Source organism: Onychostoma macrolepis, chromosome 13 (genome assembly GCF_012432095.1).
Source record: "Onychostoma macrolepis isolate SWU-2019 chromosome 13, ASM1243209v1, whole genome shotgun sequence".
Lineage (NCBI taxonomy): Eukaryota > Metazoa > Chordata > Actinopteri > Cypriniformes > Cyprinidae > Onychostoma > Onychostoma macrolepis.
The window spans coordinates 5,318,805-5,346,469 of record NC_081167.1 but is presented as its reverse complement, the minus strand read 5'-3'; the positions used below and the strand labels follow the sequence as shown (position 1 = coordinate 5,346,469).

At 37.7% G+C, this 27,665-nt stretch overlaps 2 protein-coding genes across 3 annotated transcripts; one reads left to right on the top strand and one right to left on the bottom strand.

The window, feature by feature from the left end:
* The first annotated feature begins 62 nt into the window (after positions 1–62).
* On the top strand, positions 63–15,793 carry abcg2c (ATP-binding cassette, sub-family G (WHITE), member 2c). Of its 2 annotated transcripts, none has more exons than XM_058795005.1 (16): positions 63–312; positions 3,911–4,101; positions 5,205–5,264; positions 5,874–5,991; positions 6,841–6,996; positions 7,211–7,368; positions 8,380–8,531; positions 8,631–8,723; positions 11,006–11,181; positions 11,294–11,445; positions 12,480–12,569; positions 12,637–12,761; positions 13,084–13,238; positions 13,983–14,072; positions 14,159–14,211; positions 14,315–15,793. In XM_058795005.1, exons 1-16 carry the CDS (start codon positions 310–312, stop codon positions 14,460–14,462), a joined length of 1,920 nt encoding a protein of 639 aa, XP_058650988.1. In that variant the 5' UTR covers positions 63–309; the 3' UTR covers positions 14,463–15,793. The 2 variants fall into 2 exon arrangements, with proteins under 2 accessions (XP_058650988.1, XP_058650989.1); XM_058795006.1 differs by lacking the exon at positions 63–312 and adding an exon at positions 2,114–2,385.
* psap (prosaposin) lies at positions 15,259–26,859 on the bottom strand. Its single transcript, XM_058795007.1, has 14 exons — positions 26,700–26,859; positions 23,537–23,670; positions 23,379–23,453; positions 23,175–23,300; positions 22,214–22,399; positions 21,905–22,048; positions 21,739–21,795; positions 19,362–19,514; positions 19,013–19,105; positions 18,297–18,474; positions 18,030–18,193; positions 16,329–16,409; positions 16,134–16,241; positions 15,259–16,022 (listed from the first exon to the last, which is right to left on the bottom strand). Exons 1-14 carry the CDS (start codon positions 26,728–26,730, stop codon positions 15,987–15,989), a joined length of 1,566 nt encoding a protein of 521 aa, XP_058650990.1. The 5' UTR covers positions 26,731–26,859; the 3' UTR covers positions 15,259–15,986.
* Positions 26,860–27,665: the final 806 nt, after the last annotated feature.

Here is a 27,665-nt window from a genome sequence, read left to right as displayed (position 1 = left end):
ATGTAACAGACTGTTATTGTCACCTCAGACCTCGCCCTCATTTATTAGCCTTGCATGAGGAAACAAACTTCAGATGCAGACACACCTGTCCATTCTTCTGTGTGGTATCCTGCAGTAGTGCTGTGAGACTGTGAAGCTGCGATGTGCAGAATGCAGATGTGATACACAGTTTATCATCAGTTACTGTCGTCTTTGTGATGCTCAAGGAAGTGTGAGTTGAAGTCCACCCACCCATACAAACTAAACAAAGGATTCAGGACCACCACTGCTAGAGCAACATATCCCACCGCAGCACATCTCCTCAACAACATGGTACGTAAACACATATCCTTTAATACTTTTTATTGTTTTAAAATTAAAACGTCCATCTATGCCTTACGACTCAAGTAAACAAATGGGAAATGCCGTGGATTCAGTCAAGTCACCTTTATTTATATAGCGCTTTTAACAATACAGATTGTGTCAAAGCAACTTTCTAATATCAAAATAGGAAGATAGTGTGTAAATAATGTGAAATGACAAGATTGAACACTCAATTTTCAGTTAAAGGCATTTAATTGAGTTTTTTCTTAATCTCTTATCTGTAGTGTACTTTGCCCTAAACACGATTTGGGAGTTCATCTAGGTGCCCTGTTTATGGCTATTACTATTAGTGTTTACTACGAACAACATAATGATAAATTACAAATCATGTGACATTTTCTTCTAGTAAAAAGTTGTCTGATGGCCTCATTTCTTTTCTGAAACCTCATCAGTTTTGTTTTTCCTGTTTTGTGTGTTTAAAGTCACGTAGGCCGACCCTAAACTAAACCAGGTTGTCCGTCTACTTTTTATAAAGCATATAACGGCAAGGTTGACCTGCCAGGAAAGCGAAACCAACCTAAAACCAATACCAGGGTCAAACTAGTTCCTTGTGCTCTGTAGTTTATAGCTCCGCGCAATTCAGGAAGACTGTAACCAACGAGTGTTAAATGTGGGGTTTTACGAATAACGAATGTTGTATGACGGTTACATCGGGCGCACGCGCCTGGACCGAAGTTAACTTCCGGTCTGTGTTTGTTTATCGGTCTTGTTAGTGGCGCCGGCTACAAACACAGTTAAAGTTAAGGTGATGAGTAATGAAGTTGGGCTCAGGTTGTTGTGCTGTGGGATGTGTTTCACATACATTTATTTATTTGTGGCAACCCGCTACAGTATCAAAACTGACCGATTTTCTTGCTTCCTTGAATAAACATGAGCACGTAATGCACGTTTAAAATCAAAACGAGGTGCAGGTGTTTTTATATCACTGTATTTCTGAAGGACAACTGTCTTTAAAAAATGTTCGATGTCATTTTCATTTCATCTAGCAAGTTATATGCCTGATAAAGCAGCGTTTGTAAGCTCAGCGCTGCTTTGTGTAACGTACAGCTCAACAGCCGTTTCCGGGGAAACCCCCAATAGCATCCAGCTGCAGCCCCGCAGACACACCAGTGGCTGGACACCAGTGGATAGACAGCCTACGTCATTTCCGTTTCGCCGCTAATTTCCGTTTTCACCGCTGGATGGACATATATTTATTTTATATTTACACCTCTGGATAGACAACATATTTAATTTATATTTTCACCTCTGGATTGACATATATTTATTTTATATTTTCACCTATGGATAGACAGCATATTTATTTTCGGTTTTCACCAGTGGATAGACAGCTTCTATAAAAGCTGTGTGCAAATTGAAATATGATCTTTATCATATCTCTTTACTTAAAACAATTCTCAATAATATACTTAATATTATAACATCAATAATTCATGCAAACTGCATTCACAAGAACCACCTTGAAAATATATATTGTTCAGATCATATCACTATTTTTTTGTGACTTAAATTCAGCCTAGATCGATGGACTATAACGTTTTGTCAATACAACAGACTTGTACATGTTAATTGCCCACAGTTTTTTGCCTTGCCCATTTGGATATTCAATTCAGATTTTTTTTTTGTAAATGTAACCACTTCTGTTTTTAAAATATAATTTATATGTCTATGGTTGAAACCGTCTATAAATAACCGGCGCTTGAGAGTCGTTTGATTAAGAATCATTTTGCTTGGTTTTGATTAAAGAACCGACTCATAAGATTCACTGATTCGGGACTCGGACTACAGTAGAGCCGAGCGTCTTGTCGGTTTCGCGCATAGACTGTTGTACAGTAGCGGTGATGCTGCGCCGATAATAATACTGTAGTCAACATACAAAAAAAATTAAACGTATTCTAAATAAGAGCCGCTCTTCAGTTTCCAACCTTTAATCTTTACTGCGGCGCTATATCTTAACAAAAGCCAGGTTCCTACTACAGGAAGTGACATCATCTTTGTAGGCTAACAACAGCGGAAGTATCAGTAAGTACTAGCAGTGGATATTAGCTGGTTTGCCTAAATTTTAAACTTGAAATAACTTTGATAAAATTACAGAATTCTTAAACCCTTATGATAATACTGGCTCTTTATTTCCCTGCCGTTTTCTTGTAATATGTAGTAGGTAGTAAAATTATCTTATAGAGAATGAGGATTACGTCACAGTCTTTTCACTCCGCGTTGCATTTCGGGAAGGCGCCGCCATATTATCAGGATACGCTGTCCGTTCCCATGGTTACTTCTCTTTTGTTTTGTTTTTGCCTTTAAGTTAAACAATAATAATTTTTCATTGTATCGTTTGCAGGGAAGAGAAGCTAATTTGTAGCATTGCATGATAATTTGATTTTTTTTCTCTTAGGTTTTGTAGCATTTCATTAACAATGTTGATCTGATTACCGTGAAAACAGTGTCGCCCGCTGCTGCTTCAGCCGTCATATTAAATTATCCAAATAAAGTGTTTGTTCAACAAGCTGACAGAAGTCGATCCATTTCTTTGTTGGAAACTTTTTTTTTAAATGATAAAGTATAATTGTTGTTATTATAGAGCTGATGTAGAGCTATCATGCTCTTTTTGTTTAAATGCTGATGAAACAGTGGACCACTTATTTTGGTCATGTCAATACACTCAGGAGTTTTGGTATGATATTGGTGCTTTTGTTAAGTTGAAGCTTTTGCCAGAATTTTCTATACAAATGAGAAATATTATATTTGGGTATTTTGACTCAGACCCCACAAAAGAAAATATTTGTTTTATTATAAATTTACTTCTTTTCTTAAGCAAATTTTATATTCATAAATGCAAATTCTCAAATTGTAAACCTGTCTTTGTGGTCTTTTTAAGAGACATGGAGAATTATATTAATTTGATTTCAGTATCTAATAATAAGAAAGCTATGAAGACTGTCAGAATTTGCTCTGCACTTAAAGTTTTCGTGTAGGAAGTCTTATGTCAAACAATGGCCCTTTATTGCATTTGTTATTATCATTATTATTTTATTTTTTTATTTTTTGTGTGTATTTTTTACTGTTTTATTTTATTATTGTCTGTTCAAGTGTTATGTGGGTATTTTGTATTTTGTACTATTTTGTATGTTCTTGATTTCAGCAATAAAAAAACAAAAAACAAAGAAGACGTGACAAACATATTCTGATATTTCTATTTTTATAGGCTAAATACTTCCTTAAATAAGCATGCTCATTTTAAGAGGTACAAACCAAAAGGTCAAAACTAAAAAAGTAAATAAATAAAGTCATGCTGTACACGTTTGCTGTGCATCTGACACACACACACACACACACACACACACACATAAAATAAATGTATCATTAACATTATCTATATACACTTTTCTCCTTCAGTACTCATTTGCTCCAGATAATTATTTGACATTTGTTTATAAAATACAAGTTCCATGTTACTGGTTTGAAAGCACTTAACATGTTATGAGTGGTGCAAATGAAAAGTAATAGTGTTGGGTTGTTGGTTTATATCCGTGTGCATCTCCTGCAGACAGAGGAGGGCATCATGCTGGACGAGGTGGTTGTGAACGAGCAGCCGTCCACAGACACAGAGGAGACAGTGCCATGTTTCCAGACTCCAGGCCCCATTGTCACCTTCCATAATCTCCGCTACCGCATCAAGGAACGATTAGGAATGTTTAGCAGGCAGTGGGTTGAAAAGGACATCCTCAAAGATGTCAGGTAATGGTCACGAGAAACATAAATTCAATTCAAAACATTTGACTGGTAGTCTAGTGTTAGAATGTAATTTAAACTGACTGATTCATGTGATTAGTTAGCTTAGATCTGTATTTGGAGGGGTGCAGTAATAAGGACAGTAGTCACCAGTGTTGGGGAAAGTTACTTTTAAAAGTAATGCATTACAATTTTGCGTTGCTCCCCTAAAATGTAACTAATTATGTTACTTAGTTACTTTTTATGGAAAGTTATGTTACTTTTGAGTTACTTTTTGAATATGGGCAGGGCTTGTTTGCTTGTTTTTAATATAAAAAAGTTATTTTACAAATGTAAAAGCCCTTTTCACAACAAAAGTGAAATGAGTACGCCTAAGACTGAAGGAAATGTAAATTTCCAACAAATTGATGTATGTTTGAATTGGATCATCATAGGTTAGTAGCAAAGACATTGGGATTAAATACATAAATGGTATTTGTCTTATTTATTGCAGGTTTGTATAATGTTCTGAGTTTGCATTTGACTGTTTTTATTCATTTTGAGGAATACTGAATGTGTTTTTGTGCAGGTGAGATGAGTAAATGCATGTTAACATTTAGTCCAGAACTACAGTAAGATCATGTTCACACACAACGCTCTGCACTTACTCCTGATTTCTCTCAACATGGCAACACGAGAGCTGTCAGTCAAGACATGGGAAACAAAGTAACTGGCGTTACTTATTTAAAAAAGTAACTCCGATATTTCCTTCTAAATGAAAAAGTAATGCGTTACTTTACTAGTTACTTTAAAAAAGTTACTTGTAATGCGTTACCGCCATCACGGGGCGGGGGGGGGGGGTCTGAAAGACTTATCTCAAATGCATTGCAAGATACATTTGTTTGTATCTGCATTATATCAGCCACTCTGCTCTCTAAATAGTGAAAGCACATATTGGCAAACCACCGTTACGGAACCGTTTTAATAAAATGTTAATAATTGTTTTCTTGCACAGTTAATATCAGCAGTGTATGAAGAAAAATCAGTGATTTTTGAAGCTGCTTGCAATCCAAAGAACTCATTGTCAAGTTGAAAGCAGTCCAAAAAGTGATGTTCTCCATCTGTTGCAGTGGTATCATGAACCCTGGAATGAATGCGATTATGGGTCCTACTGGAAGTGGGAAGACATCGTAAGTGCATTTTCATTTATTTCTGTTTATTCATTTTAATAGTATTTGGGTACTAAAAATATCTAAATCTCATTGCCTTAGATAAAATATCAGCAATTATAAAGTTCATTTTAAAGAATGTCAGGTCCCAATTTATATTAGTCTTTAAATACTGTGTACTGAATAATAATTAATAATGAATTGTTAGGTGCAATGTACCTGTCGTGTTCATTTTGAACACTTTTGCTGCTATTGAGGGGGGATACGGGTAAGATTAGGTTAGGTTTAAGGGGCAGAGGTAGGGTCAGCAGTGAAATGGGTAACTACAGATATAAATACAGGAAGGTATTTACAAAAATAAATACAATGTGAAAACATGTATGTACACAATAGGTGCTGTGTATCAAATGATTAATTTAAATGATAGTTCTTCAAAATATCTCCGCAGATATTTCTCCGCAGAAGAAAGTCATTCTGGTTTTGAATGACATAAGACTGAATAAATCATGACAGAATTTTTTTTTTTTGGGTGGGGTGTTTTTTTTTTTTTTTGGTAAAACCTACCTTTTAATTAAGTAATTATTTGCATTTACAGTATATAGCAATAATTACAGTGTGTCTTGTCTTCAGGCTTCTGGATGTCATTGCAGGAAGGAAAGATCCTAAGGGCTTAAAATCAGGTCAAGTTCTAGTTGACAACACCGTTGTGACCTCTGACCTCAGACTCTGCTCTGCCTATGTAGTTCAGGTGGGGAGACAACACTCTCTATGGCCTTACAAAAGACATGTTACAAAAAAACTGATATGAAGAGTTCAGATGCAAAGTACCATCTGAAATGTTCTTCTAAAATGAGCATTTTTATCAGGCTCCTATATTTATGTTCAGTTATTTCACTTTAATTGCACAGAAAAGGACCTATACACTGCCATTAGAGTAAAATTACTGAACCTACACATGGGAGCCTGAGAAAAAATGCTCATTTTAGATGAAATTTTCAGATGGCACTTAGAGGCTTTTGCATCTGAACTCTTCATATATAGACTACTGTAAAAACGTTTGGTAAGATTTTCGAACGTTTTTAAAAGAACTGTATTATGCTAACCAAGGCTGCTTTTATTCAATCAAAAATACAGTAAAAACAATAATATTAACAATAATATAATTGAAATATTATTACAATTTCAAATAACATTTTTCTAATTGAATATATTTAAAAATGTAATTTATTCCTGTGAATTTTCAGCATCATTACTCCAGTCTTCAGTGTCACATGATGATAATATTATGATTTGCTGCTCAAGAAACATTTCTGATTATTATCATTGTTGAAAACAGTTGTAGATACTGTTATGAATGGAAAGTTCATCATTTATTTGAAGATCAACAGCATTTATTTGAAATAATCTTTTGTAACATTATGAATGTCTTTACTGTCACTTTTGATCAATTTAATACATCCTTGCTGAATACAATTGGTATAAATAATTTCTTTAAACAAAGACGTTGTATTCTTTAATCTTACATAGTAGTGATTGAATAAGAATTGAACATTAATATGATGAAATTATGCATTATTTCCTTTCTTTCACCTTCCAGAATGATATTCTGATGGGTACTCTGACCGTAAGAGAGAACTTGGCGTTCTCTGCCAATCTTCGCTTGTCACGCAAAGAGTATTCCTCAGCTGACAAACAGATGAGGGTCGACTCCGTCATCCAGGAGCTCAGCCTGAAAGATTGCGCAGACACTAAGGTAATGCACTTTAGCCTCGTGAAGAGGAATGTTAAAAATTATTTGTTTATTGGTATGAACAAAACATCCTCGCTTGAGTGAAAGGTCACGTGTGCTTCAGTCACACAAAAACTATTTCCAAAACAACAACAGTAGGTTTGGGTGACATGTCAGTATGTACCATGTGACAGTAAGAATGTGTCATTTCACGCTGACAGGACTTGTTCTCTCTCAGATTGGGACGATGTTTTTGCGTGGTGTTTCTGGTGGAGAGAAGAAGAGGTGCAGCATCGGCATGGAGCTCATCACGTCCCCCTCCCTCCTGTTCCTGGATGAGCCCACCACAGGCCTGGACGCCAACACTGCCAACTCCATCATGGAACTGCTACAGAAGTACCACAAGCTCTCTTTTCAGACATACCTACTTCCTGTGAACAATGTGTGCCATTAAAAAAAACCCCACTTTCTCCTTAATCTTAACTCTGTGAATTCATGACATTTGAAATAAGTTTTTCGAGATGGATCGGTTTATTGATCTCATATTTGATACAGTAGGCTTTTATGGCTCAGGTAGTATGATAGAGGAGAATATGGAGCTCATTTTCAAAGAGAAAAAAAATATGCAAGTTTGTGCAGTTGCTTCATATTTATTTGTCCAAAAAGTAAAATTCAGATAGCCTGTAATGTAAATCAATAAGATCTTTATGACAGTATAACAGTCTACTTACATAAAATGCATGTACATATCAGTTGTCACTATATATTTCCCAATAATGTCTTAGTAAGATGAGATTTAAATGCTTAGTTTTATGATCAAATCATATAATGCAACACAATACAATGATTATTGAGAGATGCACAAATAAGCGTTTCTCAAGGGATATGTGGCATATGTGATACTCACATTTTAACATGATTTAACATGTAAACAGACGTGAATGCATTTTCATAATTATACTAAAAGTCCTTTTGCTCGCTAAAAAGTATAATTCATAATTCTTTGATGTATCAAATTCATAGCCTTATACTGTTAATATGCTGAGACAACTAAAGCCATTTGTAGAATGCTTTAACCTTTTCTCAAAAAACCCTATGAAGTGCTTTAAAAAAAAAAAGAAGGTACAAGCTTCGTATTTCGACTTGGAAAACCCTCCAGTGCATTCTTCCCATTGACATCCATTGAGAGTTTATTATTGTACACGTATTACTGCGCTTCAGACTAAGAGATGAGTCAAAATAATGATATGTGGTAAATTAAAAAAGTGTTTTTTTTACTGTAACTGTCAGAAGAAACCACATTCCACTTCAAGTATAAAGCACAGTCACGAACAACCTGTTTTTGTTTTATTTTGATCATGAGAAATGCAGAGATTGAGATTGATTATTTGTTATTTTGTTACTCAGGATCTCCAAAAAGGGTAAGACTGTCATCTTCTCCATTCACCAGCCACGCTACTCCATCTTCAGCCAGTTTGACCACCTGACACTCATGAATAAAGGAGAAATCATCTACGCAGGGGCCGCCAACAAAGCCATTACCTACTTTGAGGACTTGGGTACTGAGAGACATACTTCATTCAAATGAAGATCAGCAGTGATCCGCTAATCAATGTATGGTGTACTGTGATTCTCAAACTTGTGTCCATGTGTCATAGGTTACAAGTGTGAGCCATTCAACAACCCGGCAGACTTCTTCCTGGATGTCACGAATGGAACCGTCCTTCCTCAGATGCGCAACAATAAATCAGGTGCTGAATGTTTTATTATTTGAAAGAAATTCATACTTTTTTTTCACCAAGGACACATTAAATTTATCCAAAGTGACAGTAAAGACATGTCTAATAATACAAAAAATTTCACTTTCAAATAAATGCTTTTTAGCTTTCTGTTTATCCACAAAATTATAACGCAGCACAACTGTTTTCAGCATTGATGATAACAAGAAATGTTTAATGAGCAGCAAATCAGCATATTAGAATGATTTCTGAAGGATCATGTGAGACTGAAGTAATGATGCTGAAAATTTAGGTTTGCATCACAAGAATAAATTACATTTTAAAATGTATTAAAATAGAAATATAAGTTTTTTTTAATATTACAGTTATTGTATTTTTATTCAAATAATTCCAGCCTTGCTGAGACTTCTTTCAAAAACATACACATATAATATGTGTATATATATATATATATATGAAGTGTTCATTTAAAAAATGGAGTTATCTGTTTTTGCAAATAAACTTCATATAGATATATACTGCTAAAAAAAATTAAAGGAACACTTTTTAATCAGAGTATTGCATCAAGTCGATTAAACTCCTGGGATATTGATCTGGTCAGTTAAGTAGCAGAGGGGGGTTGTTAATCAGTTTCTGCTGCTTTGGTGTTAAATTAACAACAGGTGCACTAGATGGGCAACAATGAGACAACCCCCAAAACAGAAATGGTTTTACATTTTTTCCCTACTCATCTTTTCTGACTGTTTTTCACTAGTTTTGCATTTGGCTAGGGTCAGTGTCACTAGTGGTAGCATGAGGCGATACCTGGTCCAACTCCAGGATGGCACATCAATACGTGCCATTGCCAGAAGGTTTGCAGCATCTCCCAGCACAGTCTCAAGAGCATGGAGGAGATTCCAGGAGACAGGCAGTTACTCTAGGAGAGCTGGACAGGGCCGTAGAAGGTCCTTAACCCATCAGCAGGACCGCTATCTGCTTATTTGTGCAAGAAGGAACAGGATGAGCACTGCAAGAGCCCTACAAAATGACCTCTAGCAGGCCACTGGTGTGAATGTCTCTGACCAAACAATCAGAAACAGACTTCATGAGGGTCGCCTGAGGGCCCAATGTCCTCTAGTGGGCCCTGTTAAATGGCCCCCATGCTCGCCTGACCTATACCCACTAGCCCTGGTCCAGATCTGGGAGACTTGTACATATGGGTACTGTCATTTTAGACACTTCCAAAACTGTTGCGACAGAGATGGAAATACAATTTTTAAATACATGAATTATGTTTCCATCTTTGTTGCCACAGTTTTGGAAGTGCCTTTTTCTGTTCTAAAGCAGGGGGTGTCCCAGTACGTTTGTCCATATAGTGTATGTACAAGTCATTGGTGTTTGGTAAAGAGTTTTTGGCTCAAGATCTGCATTTAAAGTCACACCAGAGGTGTTCAGCTTGGATTAGGACTTGGCTTTCTGCAGACCAGTCAAGTTCGTCCACACTGACTAAATCAATCATTTCTTTTTGAACCTTGTCTTATACACAGAGGCATTGTCATGTTAGAATAGAAAAGGGTCCTGTCCAAATTGTTGCTTTAAAATTAGAAGCACACAATTCCCTAGAATATCATTATATGCTTAAACATTAAGATCCAATACTTTTGGCAATATAGTGTAGATATATACATATACAGTACTGCTTGAAATTTTGTTAACCCTCTAGAATTTTCTATATTTCTGCATAAATATGACCCAAAACATCATTTTTCTGGTAAATGCTGATCAGTCCTGCACAATAACATGTATTGAGTTTTAGCCCATTCGTTAGTGCAGAACCACTTAAACTCTGTGATGTTGGTGGGTTTCCTCCAATGAACTGCTTGCTTAGATCCTTCCACAACATTTGAATTGGATTAACGTCTGGACTTTGACTCAGCCGTTCCAAAAAATGAACTTTGTTCTTCTTTAAACATTCTTTGGTAGAATGACTTGTGTGCTTGGGGTCGTTGTCTTGCTGCATGACCCACGTTCTCTTGAGACTCTGTTCTTAAACAGATGTGCTGACGTTTTCCTTTAGAATTTGCTGCTATAATTCAGAATTCATTGTTCCATCAATGATGGCAGGCTGTCCTGGCCAAGAATATTTTTCTCTCACTTGTTTGATTCGGTTCTCTTTGTCTACTTTCAGGACTTATATGAAAATCTGATGATGTTCTAAAGGAATTCTAAATATATATATAAACTTCTTAAGCTTGAATTTTTTTTTTAGTTTTTGGACTCCTCTTGATAACCATCTGCATTTGGTGTTTTTGTAGAGAAGTGTAGCAGCAGCGAGGAGATGGAGGAAAATGAAAACCCTCTGGCAGTCATTTACAGACAGTCCCCTCATTTCGTCAAAGTAAAAGACCGACTCACTCAGATTTCAGATGGGCTTGACCCTGAGGTCACTAAAGGTGACACGGTTGGGTATGCCACACCTTTCTATTACCAGGTATGTAGAAGCAATGGTTAAGCTAAGCTAATGTTGACTCATCAGGTAGATAACCAGGAATAACATCAATAAACGAGTGACCTTTGTACATTTGCATGTGTCCGTGCTGCAGATCATGTTGGTGAGTGGCCGCACTGTAAGAAACATCTTGAGGAATCCCCAGACGTCTTATGCCCAACTGTTCCTCAACATTTTCTTTGGTATTTTAGTGGGACTGATCTACTACCAGATCCCACACACTTTACCAGAGGCTCTTCAGAACAGGTGAGCACCTGCTACCAGATCCACAGCTCACAATTCCATTTCTTTGGGTCCTAACTTACCTTTTTGCCACAGTTTTCAATTCAAATTCATTGTGCATGAGTCAAGGAATGATATTAGAAAATCATGTCAGCAAAACTAACCCTGTAAAGCCTGGCATATGACAAATCAATTTTTAAATGGAACAGTTAACATTATTGAACCTTTAGACAAAATATTTATAAAATCTATTTAAAAAATGTTTGCACGCCTGTTTTTTGTTGAGTATCATATTTGATACATCAGGCTTTTATGCCTTACATAGTATGATATAGGAGAATATACTGTAGATCTCAAACTTGTGGAGGGGCCTTAATTCTTTATTCAGAGTCCCAAACCGAGCAAAACTACGGTGCAGTTGCTAGTATTTATATAGTCAAAATGTTAGATGAAATGCTGAAAGCTCGTAAAGTAAATCAATTATTACATTATAGCAGACTATTTACATAAAATGCATATAAATATCAGTTTTATGGTTTAATGAGCAAACTCTGAAATGCAATAAAACATGATTAAAAAAATGAACATTTCTCAAAAGCCTGATGTATCATATTTGATACTCACATTGTAACATTTAAAAAAAAAAAAAAAAAGGAAGAAAGAATGTAAACTGCATCAGTCCAGTAAGTGTTCATCTTAAAGTTTACTTTAAAAATCACCAAAAAGATCTCACAGCAAAAAGACACATGCCTTGAAGGGGATCATTTTTACAATTATACTACAAGGCATTTTACTTGATAAAAAAGTATGAACTATCTATTAGACAACAGAAGGCATGAAGTAGATTGTGCACAACAGGTTCTTCGGTAGTTTTGATCGTGTTGATCATTTAGAGGCCTTAGAACTGTGTATCCAGTATGACACAGTAGCCTTTACAGGGTTCTGATAAATAAAATTAACATAATTTATGCTCATTTATTTTTACACACACAATGATTGTACCTGTGTTTAAGTTCTAGCAGTTATTGTGAAACATTGTATGTGCTGTCTCTCTTCAGAACGGGAGCTTTCTTTTTTCTGGTCATTAACATGGTGTTTGGTAATCTGTCTGCGGTGGAGCTCTTCATCAGCGAGAGAGTGCTCTTCATGTGAGTCAACCTCCAAACATGAGATTATCAGTTAAAGACCACCATCACATGTTCCTCTCACCTGCAGCCATGAGAACTCGAGTGGTTTCTACCGGACCTCTGTCTACTTCCTGTCCAAAGTGTTTGCTGACCTCATTCCAAACCGCATCCTCCCCGTCTTCATCTTTTCTGCCATCCCGTACTTCATGATGGGTGAGTAGTGTCACTATCTTCTAAGATACCTTCTTTCAGGAAGATATTTTAGGAAGCATCGTACATATCCTTGTCCACAAACACAATCCCATAGTGTGCACTGAAAAGATCCAAGATGGTGCATGAAGCAAGAGAAGTGTGTTCATTCGCTGTTACTTTATTAGTGGAGTAATGTAAGGAATAGTGAATGAGGGTCACTGGCTGTTGCTCACTGTTATTGTGTCACAAATGACACATGTAAACATAAATCACATTTGTTGTGGGTTTTTGCTGTGCCTACGTTACACTGTTTTAATGAGCTTCATGTCTGTTTGTGGCTCAGGTCTGAAGCCTGATGTGGAGGCGTTCTTCCTGTACTGTGTGACCATGAGTATGGTCAGTCTGTCAGCGGTGAGCTTGGCCTTCCTGATCAGTGCCAGCGTGGGCTCCTTCGCCATGGCTAACATCCTCATCGCACTGCCTTATGTCGTAATGATGGTGAGTTTAGCCGAACGCAAGATTCACGGACATGTAGATCGTCTGCTTTGTTCTAAAAAAACCACTTGTTGTATTTTCTCATTGGTTCAGTTCACTTTTTTTAATATTTCAAAATGCACCAAAATTTTGATTATTTTACAGCATGATTGCATATGCCTAAGCTACAACATTATTTTAGTGCAACGTCCAAAAAAATAAAAATCTAAAATGACGAGATTAAGGTCGTAATATTTTGAGAATACAGTCGAAATTACAAGAATAAAGTCGAAATATTTCGAGAATAAAGTCAAAATTTTCTCCTGGTGCTCCCAATCCGGGCCATTTGCATGCGCAATAGACTATTGAATGTACTCTCAAAACATTACAACTTTAATCTCCTAATTGCTACAAATGAATTTTCATAATTTTGACTTTATTCTCAAAATATTTCAACATTATTCTCATAATTTTCACTATTTTCATATTGATATGACTTTATTCTCGCAATTTTGACTTTTTTCCTCAAAATATTACGACTTTAATCTCATAATCTTTTTTTTATTTGTAACGTGGCACTAAACCGCCATAGTACTAAACAAACCAAACTAACGGATAAAACATTGTCAGGTTGAAAAGGTCAAAATGATTGCTTTAAATGTACCAACACGACATTAGGAATTAAACTGCAATTAATGGGATGAAGGTGTACTTTTGGAACTTAGCATGATCTATTCTCACAGGTTTTTCTGTCCTGTCTCTCCTCAGGTGTTTGGGGGTTTCCTAGTGAACCTGAATTCGATGATGAGCGGGATGTCCTGGCTGAAGTGGGCCAGTATATTCCGATATGGCTACAATGTAAGAACGTAAAACATTTTACGACTCATTCAAGTCTGTATATATTTGCATTTCAGCAGTAATCCAACCAAACGGTCTCCCTTCAGGCACTTGCCATCATCGAGCTAAAAGATCAAGTCTTTACCAGTAACTACACTAGGTAAGACTCACTCGCACCACCTACTGGAAAAACAGAGTTATTAGAGTCTAGACTCTAGGAGGTGATGTGTTTCAACTGCAAACTCTCTCGCTCTCTCTGGCAGCATGACAGGTGACATATATCTGGATCATCAAGAGATCGACTACAGCACTTGGGGCTTTTGGCAGAACCAGGTAGCTCTGACAGGCATTATGTGTGTGTGTCTGATTCTTACTTATGTGCAGCTGCGTCGGATCAATCGCTGGAAGTGAAGGAATGACACTGGTTGTGTTGCTTATTTTTTTTATTTTGAACCCTTTGCATCATGAAAGCACATGTTTACAGAGAAATGTGTCGGCCTTACTCAGAAACCACAACTCACTACCTCAGTTACTTCAAATCTGCTACCTCTGAAACTACTTGTGGCATAAAGTATGGAATTGTTCAATTTCGTAAGTGTTTCATTTTATATAAAAGTTGCAAAATAAGAAATTGCATTAAAAATAAGACCAATTGTATTTAGTGGGGTTTGTCAAAGAACAATACACTTACACAAAAATTGTAAGTTTAAGAATTGCAAAACATTCAAAGTGTAGGGAGATTGATGTGATTGCATCATTCCTCAAGAGTTGTTGCTCCTGCAGAGTTAACGTGAATTGCGATGAAAATGGTACTCGCAACAGACCTTCTCATGTATTGATAAAACCTTTTTTGGCTTAGTATGTCGATTGAGATATGGAGGTTGCATTCCAGTAGAAAGCAGAGATCAGCCTTTCGTTTTGCCAAGTGTGGCAAATTCAAGCAACCAATTTAAAGCTTCATAGGTGGCTTTTTCACCCTCACACAAAACTCCTGATATTAAGAATTGCTATTGAAATTACTGAATTCAGAAACCTCAGAACAACAGTAAATGGTACAGGTTAAGCAAACTAAATGATTGGAAGAAGTCCAATTTTGTGCTCAAGTTTTATATACTTTACAAGTAATAAAATCAAATGGTATTTCAACTTCCAGAGCTGATCAAATGACAAAAAGGGGTTTGAAAAAAACTTCTGAAACCACAAAGAATTGGGTTGGAGTTGGTTTTATTTTCTTTTTTTAAAAACAAAAGGCTCAGTCTGAGCAGTGTGAAGCACAAGGATAAAATCTGACATTTAGGTAGCAGTGACAGATCAATCAGTGAGTGGGATCAAATGAAGAATGTCAACATCACTTTCCCTTCAGATCATTAATAGACACAATGACAGTTAAAGATAATTGACTTCCATTAGGACCGAAAAATATCACCCATTAAAAACAAAGATTTAAAATCACTGGCCTTGCAGGTGCATTTGCAGTTAAAGAGGGAGGCAGGGATATTAGAGCATCCAAAGCATTTCATCTTCATTCTCAGGGGTCTCAGACCCCTCTTCTGATAAAGGCACGATCCATTTCCATATAAACTCATGCTCTGTGCATATTTGAAGAAACCAACATTGTACAACTAAAAGAATATTACTTCTAAAAACAAAAGTCCCCAAAATCGCAAAAAAAAAAAAAAAAGTTTCAGTGCAAGTATTTCCAATAGCTACACCTGCCATTCATAGCTTCCTCCAAACCCCTGCCTCCTCAAAATACATGTCCTTGCAGTAAAAGCTTTCTTTCCCCTGAAACAAGGCTGTTAAATTAGCTGTGACAGTTCAATTTCAAATGTCACTTTAAAGAAAACCCAAATATTGATTTGAAAACAGAAAAGCAGCTCTACAGCAGTTCTCCTTTAGTTTCCCAAGATTGTTGTGGAACGCTCTGCTCATCCTTTAGCTCCACACGTGACGCCTGCAGTGATCCAAGGCCTACAACACACAGAAGCTCCATTTACATCACAGCCTGTTTTTGATGTGCAGTACAACATTCTAGCGTTACAGAAGACAACTTTGTTTTGAGTCTAGAGAGACAATACTCACATTACAGCGAGAAGCGGTCTCCACATTCTTACACCAGAAAGCTGGTCCCCAGCTGCACTGCTCCAATCCCAGCAGCCTCTGCACTGCCTCAGGACATGCTCCCAGCTTCTGTACGCACAAAAACCCCAACAAACTCAGTCAGGGATCATCATTTGATCACTTGAGTTGGGCTGGAGAGTGTAGGGTAAATCTTACCATGCAGACAAAGTCTGGGTCGAGCGTCTGGAGCAGCAGCTGCACCAGCAGAGGCTCATACTGCTCAATGAGCTGGTTACACTGCAGGAAGGAGAGCACACGCTTAGACCGATACACACACCTATACAGCTACATTTCCTACAGGAACAGAGCTGTCAGATTCAGTCCATTTCTAGGATTCTAACAGTAAACTTGAGATTGATTGATGTAGGGCTGCACGACATGAGGAAAGAGAATCTTTTTCTGAAATGTATAAATGGGGCTGCACAATTTAGTAGACATTTAAAGGGATCGTTCACCCAAAGATGAATTCATTCATCAAGTCATTAATTACTCTCCCTCGTGTCACTCCAATCTTCAGAACACAAATTAAGATTGATGAAATCCGAGAACTTTCTGACCCTCCATAGAGAGCAACGTACGTAACCACCACGTTCAAGGCCCAGAAACATAAGCACAATTAAAACAGTCTGTGACATCAGGGGTTCAACCGAAGTTATGAAGCTATGAGAATACTTTGTGCGCAAAGAAAACAGACTTTATTCCACAATTCTTCTCCGTCACCGTAGATGCTGTTACTGAGAGTACCATGATGCATGCGCGTGCGTTCCTCTGCTCGTAAACGTGTTCTACGTCAGCAGCAGCACACGTGCATCGTGGTACTCTTGATAATGGCGGCAGATTGACCCAGAAGAGAAGCAATTGTTCAATGAAGTCATTATTTTTGTTTTCTTTGTAATTTTATGAAGGTACCTTCATAAAATTACAGTTGAACCACTGATGTCGCATGGACTATTTTGACGATGTCCTTACTACCTTCCTGGGCCTTGAACAGGTTGCATTGCTGTCTATGGAGGGTCAGAGAGCTCTCAGATTTCATCAAAAATCTTAATTTGTGTTCTGAAGATGAAGGTCTCCTGGGTTTGGATCGAGATGAGGGTGAGTAATTAGTGACAGAATTTTCATCTTTGGGTGAACTATCCCTTTAACCAAACATGTTGTGCCTCATTACAGGTATGGGAAGTCGCAAATCTTTTCCTGTATTAATTTCAAGAAAATATCTAAAACAAGATCTGATTAATGTGAATCTTAGTCTCCTTCACTAGATGTCACCCGCTCATTTACCTTTGTGCGATGTTACAACAGAAAGCCTGTCGTTCATTCAGAGCTTATCATGGTGGAGATACTGTTGACAAGAACCAAGAGCAAAGCAATATGCAATGCTCAGGTAAAATTCTATAGTGTTTTCAGCTTCTGTCGTCTCACTATTTGACTATAAAACAAGAATATCATCTCCAGCTGCTCTGAGTGTCACTTCTTTAGCATTGTACTCTTTAATTTGAGAAATCTACCATCATATCACAAACACAGCAGCTGCAAGTTCCTCATGACAACCACTCAATTAAAAAAAAAAAAAAAAAAAGAAAATCAAATTGAGCGCTTGCGAATTGGGACATCTGAATTGATACCCAGTCCTAATGGGAAGATGGTTGACACATGTTTGGTTCCTAAATGCACGTTTAAATGACCCAAATTCGTTAGCAAATAAAAATCTCACTCTGCATGTTGCTGGACAACAGCACAGTGGAAAGTTTGCTGACAATTTAAATGAAATTAACACTTTTATTTGTTCCGTTGTTGGATATTAAAAACCATGCAGTCTGACACCCATCTTGCATCCATACTTCAAGCGTGACCTACCTCATCTCTGACAGCGTCAGGCAAGAAGTTGCAGACCTTCAGCACAGCCTCCTCGATCTCCGCCTGAGTGGCGTTCTGCTCCAGGATCCCGTCCACATAACGCACTGCCATCTTACACACGTCACAGAAGCCACCCGCCTCAAATCGTTGCTTGTCCATTACAGCTGCAAGAATAAAGCATTAAAAATGAAAGAATCATTTTAGACATCTAGAAAGAGGATCAAAAGGGAACATTATACTGAAAACTAATGTATTATCATCACTTACAGACATGGCTGACCCCATTGCAGAGTGCGAGGAAAGAGCAGATGGTTTTGGGATCGGCCTCCTGCACAAGCAGTTCAATGATGGCCTGGCCGTAGGTCTCAATCAGGTCCTTGCACTGAGCAGTGAGTGTGGAGGGTAAAATGCTGCAGACTTTCTCCACAGCCTGCACAATCTCTTCCTGGAGAGAGAAGAAAAAAAAAAAACACTTTAACAGGGGAAATTTATAAAGGTGCAAATTCATATCAACTTCTCCGGGAAAATCTGAGCGTGAAAAAAATAATAATGGTAGCTCATCTAGACCTTGCTGTCAGTACTATTAATATTGAAATAGTTGTTTTTAAATTCAAGTATTTCATAATGTGAAGCCATTTCTGCACTGATGCAAGGCTTATTTTATCCAAGAATTATTAATATTATAGTTTGAGTGAGTCGCATCACAACTAAAAAGAGAAAAATCCAATGCAAGCTATTGTTTGCTGACTGGAAACACCAGGATGCACGCATTATCCTTTCATATTTATCTACTTCCTCTTCTCTGAATGGAGAAGGCTTTATTCCTTCAGTCCCACCTGCTGCTATGTTTGTCTCACTGGCTTCAAATCAATCTTTACATCTAATTGTTGATGAAAATCCACACATCAACAGATTCAGACCAGACTGGTCCTTACAGTTTTTAAACTGACAATCAATAGAGAATCAATTCAATGGCTTCTTACCTCAGACGTGTGATCCTGAACCAGGGCCTCAATTTCCTTCATCACAAACTCACAGACGGCACACTGAGGAGTATCACGTACTTGCACCAGATTCTATCAAAACAGAAGCACATGCATCAAGGAACTAAACTTCATTTGAATGCCATTTACAGCCCATAACAGGTGACCACATTTTAGAGCAATTAACCTCTGCTTTGATGTAAATTACTTTAAAAAAAAAAAAAAATGGATCGTTTTCTCAAATATACCAGTGATGTGTAAACACTTAGCATCACAAAGCAGTTTTAAATGCTCAAAATGTACCAAATACACTGATTCAAATGAAAACAGAAGCTATATGCTTTTGTACCTTAGCAGGCTTGCTTTTGACAGGGGTTTCAAGTTTGGTTGCAGGGAACATCTTGACAGCAGGGATTGATTTGGCAGGCATCAGCTTCTCCATGCGGACAGATTTATTCTGAGTGGAGCAGAATCCAGCACGAGCGCAGATGTCCTTGGGTTGCTGCAGAGGGATTGCAAGACATTCAGTGAGTAACATGTCACCGGTTACACAAGATAAAAAAGGCAGGAGGAGTGGAATTAGGCATGCACTGACTAATAAGTTTATGCACCATTTTCCCGGATGACATCATGCAGCATCCATTGCATCACACCACTCTGACTAACCAATTACACATGATTCTGCTCCACCTCATGCCCACAGCATCCAACATCACCCTGCTGCCATGCAAGCACAAGATGTGCATGTATAATCTGATAATGGCAATAGCTAGTGGTTCAATTAAAAGACCAGTTCATCCAATTTAACTTTATAACAACATGTTCAAATGAAAGTTTGAATGGGAGCTCTCAGGATGGAAGTTAAAGATTGTTCCAATTCCGAATAACGATTAATCAGTTAAATGATTCTTTTAGCACTTGGACAAACCTAAAATACTTTAGACAGATTTGGTCACTGAGGGAGTCAATTAAAAACAGATTCAAACCCACACATGGAGTTTTGACCAATTAATTCAGAAGAACAGGCTCAAGAGCAATTCATCTGCAACAAACACTCTGGTCACAAAATGTTTTAGTTCTGTGAGAGCAGCAAGTTTTTTTTTTAAACTTGCTACTGAATGGTATTCAGAAAACGCTGTCAATGGAATTCTATATGTCTGGGGAAGAATGAACACCGAACCGAAATAGCATGGAAATTTGATTGTGTAAGCTCTAGAAAGCTGGTTATACGACATATCTGCAAACGTAAAAAGAAACAAATTCTGGTTTCAAAAACTGAGGTAACTTTCACGTCAAGTAGCCATAGCAGCTTATCCCTATTGATGAGGCTCCAGGCTTTAATATTAGATCAATAACGTCACACTAAACAATTAAAAAAAAAAAAAAAAAAAAAGCCATTTTTACTAGTAAGAACGTTTCTGGTTAATCAAGAGTTTGGGGTTTATTTGACAGCAAGTTTATTGACTGAAAGTTTATTTTGTTGAATGAAACCAGTAACCAAAGTAGTCAGTACATAGAGAGTTAACCCTATTCAGTATTTTATGGATGGAGGTCATGATAATGGATGATCAGTCTGGTGCTACAACTACACAAAACATGAAATCCTCAGGGTTAGGGCTATTTTAAGGGTGCGTGAGTGGCTAGTCTAACAGCACAGATTAGCAACGGTCGGTCAGTGTTAGATTAGAAAACAGCACAGGCGATTAGCCACATGACAAACAGATTAAAAGGCACAAGCTGGGTTGAGACTAGCAGCTCAGAAAAACCTACCTGCTCCTGAAGACCAGAGCAAACAAAACCACAAGAGGGAGAGATAAAGAGAAAGAAAATGAAGGTGGGTATCAAGAATTAAAAAAAGAAAAGTGATTAGAGTTGTGGATTAAGCTGGCAGACAGGCAGTGTCTCTTAACAGGAAAGGAAACAAAAGCAGCTTTGTTCACTTGACTGACAAAATCTGCAATAAGCTCTCCATATTAAAGGGGTCATATTTTAGTGTTTCCCCTAAAGTCTACTCAAATTGATGTGACTGCTGCATAAATGACTAACATTTATGATAATTTTCCACCCTCTCATTGACCCTTTAAAGAGGATTTTTTGTTCCCGTCTTTAATACAAACCTCCTCCGTTCATGTGAAATGAGATGCAGCTCTGAGCTGCACCTTTACTCATGAGTTGTGGACTTGAACAGACACAATAGATTTTAGCCACCTTATCCTTGAGTGTGCGCCCAGTATCTGCACCAGAGGTGTAGTTCAAACAGAAATGATCAGGCATCCTGTTAGAAAAACTTCAGCCTCATTTATAACACTAGGCTCCTTCAGAGTCGGCAGGTGCGTCACAAAGTCAGGAACAGCAGAGTGTTTGACTTATTCCAAACGGCAGAACCAAAGGAGATAGAGACTATGTATGCACACATATATACACTACTTCCTCCTTAGTGACTGGGCGGACCACATTTCTGAACAAACACATTTCTAAACATTTTCAAGCTCACAAGTTTAAATCCACTTTTTTTTTTTTACACTAGGAAGGAGGTTTTGAGTTCTAGAAGTTATAGAACATGATATAGTACATTAAAATTTGATTACATATAACCCCTTTAAAACTCACTGTGGTGTGCCACAAGGAGAGGAACTTAAGCACCCATTTTGGTAATGGAGAATGGAAGAATGAAACAGCTGAAATGCAGACACAAGACATTAAAAGATGCAGCCAAAATCACTTACCATAGACATAAGCTGTTGAAAGACCAGTGGTCCATACTGGCTGATGTATTGCTTGCACTGTTGAAGAAATGAGAGATAAGACCACCAAAATTGTCCCACACATGCAATGCACAAAGAATGGCATCTTTACTTTGAGCACGCAACTCTAGTAAACTCATGTTCTCACCATATCAGACATGCCAGGTCCCAGCAGCTCGCACTGGCTCTCCACTCGTGCGAGCAGAGTGTTGATAAATGAGGAATTGGCTTTGGCTTCCTCCTGAGTGTCAGAGATGAACGTAACACAGTCCTGGCACACATCTCCACCAGCCTGCAGGCAGAAGAGAACGCCAATCAGTTAATAAACATACAGAATGAGATGAATTATGCACATTTTAATCAGAAACAAACATAGTAACATTCGACAAGTTCAACATTTGAGTCTCCATGTTTTTTTACCCCCCCATTAAGACACACAGGCGTGTGACAGCTTCACCTGTTTGGGGGTCTCCTTGGTATTCTCTTGGGGGTAGAGCAGCTGAGGGATGTTGAGCAGGAAGGGGCTGACACGCTGGTTCAGGTCCACCTTAGGGATCTCATTGGACATGAGCTGAGCTTTAGCCAGAGCTTCCTGCTGGGACACACACAGGCCCATAGCACTGCACACCACACCGGGATCATCCTGCGAGATGACAAACACAGAAGCATTGTAAAGCATGATATAAACCAATAGGATCTGCAGCTGAATACATTTCCCCTTGCTTCAGTTCTTTAAAGAAGACTGTGGCTGATGCTGTGAATCACAGATGAGGCTCTATGGGAAGGAAGAGCCTATTACACAAAGGCTTCTTTGTGGATAGCTAACCATCTTGGCGGCACTAAACCAGTCTAGTCAGACCAGGGCATTTAGTTAGTTTTGGACTAACAAATTAAAGCTCTTAGTTTCAGATTTCTTTTGGATGGGGAGTGTAACTTCTCTAAATTGTGGTTTGATCAACTTCACCAGCATGTTTGAATGTCACCAATTTGTGGCTCTTACAAAAGCACAACTTACTAAAAATCAACTATTTGGTGGGAAGTGATGAATATTCTCTACTGTATCACTCTATAGAGTTTAACAGTCATGCCATTTTCTTAATTAGCAGTATCAAATACATTCGTACTTATGATTATGGTGTAAACGGGCCTTAAGGAGAAAAATATTGTCAATGCTCAATACGCCAAGACGACTCGTTATGCCTTATGTAGTAGTTATAAAAATTAAAAAACAGTTATTTAATATTAATTTTGGATTGGAAACATGCAAATTGTTCAAGTTTGGAACAGCATGTGTGCCTTTCTGCTCCTAAAGACCTTGGGTTTGGTGCACGGTGTGTGTTCAGTAACACCAAACTACCACCAACTAAAAGGGGAATTGTTACTGAATTAGTTGAAAGGGAAGGAAATATCCAGCTCACCAGCTCTCCTTCAATGATGCCCATGAGAATGGGGAAGTAGTTGTCAACAATCTCCTTACACTGGTCAGCCATGCCCTCGTCAGGGATCAACTGACAGGCCTTCTCCATGTATCCGAGGAGTTCGCTCTAGATTTGACATAAGAATTTGGACATTGGCCTCCCACAAAAAGTACTCAAAACTCTAATGCCATCATGTCAGCATACCTCAGTGGCATTGGCCTTCAAAAGCTGCTCCACCACCGTCAACACCTCTTTGCACAGATCACATGGCACAGATTTCTGCAAGAAAGGAGGTTTTATACACGTCGAGCTCTTGAATTATGCACTGGCATACAAAAGCACTAAGAATCAGGTCAGCGCACCATCTGAGGCTTGTTCCACACGTTCTGTTGGCAGTGTTGGACAGCACCACAAAGGGAAGCAGTCTTGACATTCTGGCACCAGTAAGGGGGACCACGGGCACACTGCTCCGTACCCAACAGGGGACTTGCCACAGCTAGCAAGAAACAAGAGAAAAGAGATTAGATGTACAAAACAGCCACAATGGTCACACAGACATGTGATTGATCAGATAAGAAATGAGGTACTGCTCTGTGTGACTGCTGACTTGACTGAGCCGAGTTCAGATTCATTTTAAGTAAAAAAGTAACATTACCATTTACTGTATTCCATTTGTATTGTAGACACCAATTTGCCAAATAGATGGCGCTTCCTTATTCAGCCTTTAATTTTTCTGCAACCAGGTGACCAATAACAGGTTACTGAAGTGTCTTTTCTGTGACTCGTGACCAAAACCAACAACCACTGTAGAAAACGCATGATAAATGAGATTGCACAAGCTCCATTGAATTCTAATCAAAAGTTAGATTTGAGAAGCAAATTATAGCTGCAAAAAAAAAAAAAACAACAACTTTAGCCTTTCACAATCAGACTTTCCACACAGAACTAGTATTGAAACCATTAAGATAGCAGAGCAAAGCTGCTTTGCTTTATAGACTGAAAATGGATGTGAAGGTTTTTTTTTTTGTTTTGTTTTTTTAAGAACCTGCCAGTGTGTGTAATGTGTGGAAAGTCCCCAAACCTACCAAGAGCCAGTTAATATCGATTTCACCAAATACAATGCTTTAATTCTAAATTAAAACTTCCCCTTAAATGAACGGTCAAACCTGCACTGCACAGGCTCACAGTCTGTGCCTGCAGATTTCTTGAGCTCTTGCCTACAGCTGATAAGAAACTATAGTTTCACAAACAGGCTGGTAGTTTTAATCAGACATTTTTAAAGAATTATTCATACCGCCTACTGCTGAATCAAAAAAAAAAAAAAAGTCTGCACAGCATTCCATATTTGCAGGCAACATCATCTGACTTATGACAACCACAGACAAAAGACTACAAGCTCAAGCAGTCTTATGATCCAGTGTCTGTTTCCACCAGCTCAGCATCAACCTCCGCAACTGACTGTACAAAAGACAAGTTCACAAAACCCAGATGCGAAAGAGCAAGTGCATTTTAACAACTCACTGACACAGTTTTACTGTAATGAATTATGACTCAGTGATACCAATTTTTTTCCTCCACCAATAAGTTAAAAAAAAAAAAAAGTGCCATGACTAAATTTTTAAAATATCCCTAAAGGCCTGAACTCTTAAAACCAGACAAAGCACGCTACTACCAAAAATCACAAGTTTGTTAAACCAGCGGACTTTCACTTCTGTATTGCCACTCCATATCAAACCATATCGAGTGTCAAAACCAAGGCAGAAACCACCTAAATAAAAAGCATAGTGAGAAACAAAGTGCAGACACTAAAAAGATTATAGGAAAGCTCCATGCCATAAACCCATGGCCCAAGAACTAGCTGTAAAGCTGGGTCATTTTCTGTACTTTGCATGATCACAGTTTTAGTTATGAAACCGTTTTGATCCTACAAAAAATAAAACACTTAAATTTTACCAGCACTTCTGCTAAATACTAGAGAACAAGATGCCTCAACAACGACTGCTACTAGACAGAAAGGGCAACTCAACATGGGAATGGGTAGCTGCAAAAACATGTAAAGTAGGAGTAAATACTCTAAACAACGTTTCTAATTCTCTTATATCCGTGCACGAACTCATTAACTGAGAAGGAGTTTTTAAATTGCACCGTTACAAAGGATTCCATTGGATTTAAGTGAACCGCAAAAAGCTAAAGTTATAAGTACAAAATTGACATCTATTCAGTAAACAAAAACACTTAAATGTTACATTAATTCTTGCCATTGTGATCAGACTACCCAAAATGCGGATAAAATTCCAGCGATGTGTCATGAGCAAACAAAAGTCACATACTCACAACTCTAAAGCACTAAACTTTTAAAGTCACTCACGGGATCTGATTGGCCAATAGACCAAACTAGGACACAGTTTCCAGCTTCCTCTTTTGCAATTACTCAGAAAACTGCATGTCAATGAGAAGTGAGACACTATGGTTGAGAGGCATATTTAGTTTATTAATAAACCATTTTTTACGAGCCAGAGGCTGCGAGACTGACCTCTCATACAGACCAGAGCATGAAAGGCCACCTCTATGCCTTCAAGATTAAACCTCTGCAAAAACAATAATCCTCTGACAAAAAAAGACGAAGTGAAATTGTGATAGTAATGGCAAATCTTAAAGAGGAACACGGAAGAGGATGTGGAAACTACAAATGTAGCAACGGATCTGATCCCTGGAAGTACGAAGAGGCGTTATTTTGAAGCCCTAAGCAACCTGGATACAAATTACGCAAATAATTGATCAGACGCCAAACAAAAGAAATCTGCAATAGATAAGACAGTATATCTGCGTTAGAGAAACAAACAGGTATGGATCACTGGGTCAACATTCAGACCTCTATCCGAGAAAGAGATAGTTGATGAAATTATCTTCATCGATGAAGCACGATGATGAAGGTTACATAAAAATTGATGCGTCATGACGCGGAAACGATTCGTATTAAATCCAAATTAAATTTGAGTTTAAGAAATACATTAAAAACTATAATAAGTCATCATTTAACCCAAATATGTCATTCAAAAGTTTCAGCAGATAATAATTAACCTAAAACAGACAGTCAGGTAACGTTATGTTTAGCCCAATCAAAAACATATGCGCAACAAACACATGCATGTGTACGAAATGCATGTGTACCGGCTAAAATCATTTTAAAGAAATATTGTTTTTTTAAAAGAAAGTCGTGACTTATGGACGCAGTTTAAAAAAAAAAAAAGTTAACGTTAGCACAACACGCGATAGATTGACTGATAAACAACTCGGGAAAACAACACTATTACCATCAGTATCAATACATGTTAGTTTATGTTCAAGAAAGCTAGAATAAACAATATGTTAGGGTGTGTATTTAAAGATAGCATTTCCATTTAAGCGGGTCCAACTGTCAGTAACCTACATGTTTACCAAACACTTCCTCCGCCATTAACTGCAGCTATGACACACTTCACACAACAAGACACGAAAAATAACGTGAAGGTCAAAAAATATTACCCGTGGAGATGAAAAGCAGCGTGAGAAGCATCGTGACTCGAGCAAAGACTTCTCTTGAACCGCAGTGTCGTGTTTTGAGCCTCTTCTGTGTCGGACGATGGAGGTGTTTATGCTGCAGTGACTCGCCCGGGTCGCGTGATGGGGCTTTATGCAGATGAGCTCACGGTCAGCTGACCGCTGCGCATGCGCGCGACTGAGGCGTCTATAAGTGGGTCGAAGAAACGCAATCAAAGTTCTTATCGTTTTGAACTTTGGATTTTTTGTTTTACATAGTATTGATGTGATTTATGTCTTCCTTTATATATAACTGTAATAATAGCTACAGAGTTTGGAGTCAAAAGCACAATTATACAAATATATACAATATTATACAAATACTTTTTTCCTGTTTCAAAAACCTAAATTATAATAATTTTGGCGAATTCTGCCCTTTAACTAATATTTAAATATAATCGTATTTATTTCTGGGTTAAAAAGTGTAAGTAATTAATATTTCATGAATTGTTTTATTCCTTATAATTTTTAATGTTTAAATTTGGCCAAAAAGGCTAGATTTTTAGTGGTAACTTCATGTTGAGAGAACTAGTCCATATAGCATCATAATATGCTCTCTGCTAGTGTCACACAAGTTCAGTGTGTGTTAATGATTATACTTCCATTTGCATGATAGCCTACCATGTTTTTTTGGACATGCCCTCTAGTTGTGCCATGAAATTCTTTAAAGTAACTTTGAGGACCATATAGATACCATTATATATATGAATATAATTTCCACTTGAAAATATATCAGAGTACCATGGTGTTACTATATTACAATATAATACCTTCCAGCTTTATCTATATTTAAAGTGCACTTAGAACATTTACCCTGAGTGCAGTGGTGTAGTGGTGCCTGGAAAAGTGGGTATACTCTTAATATATGCCCCCAATTTTTTTTTTTTTTTCAAATGACCCGGCAAAGGATGA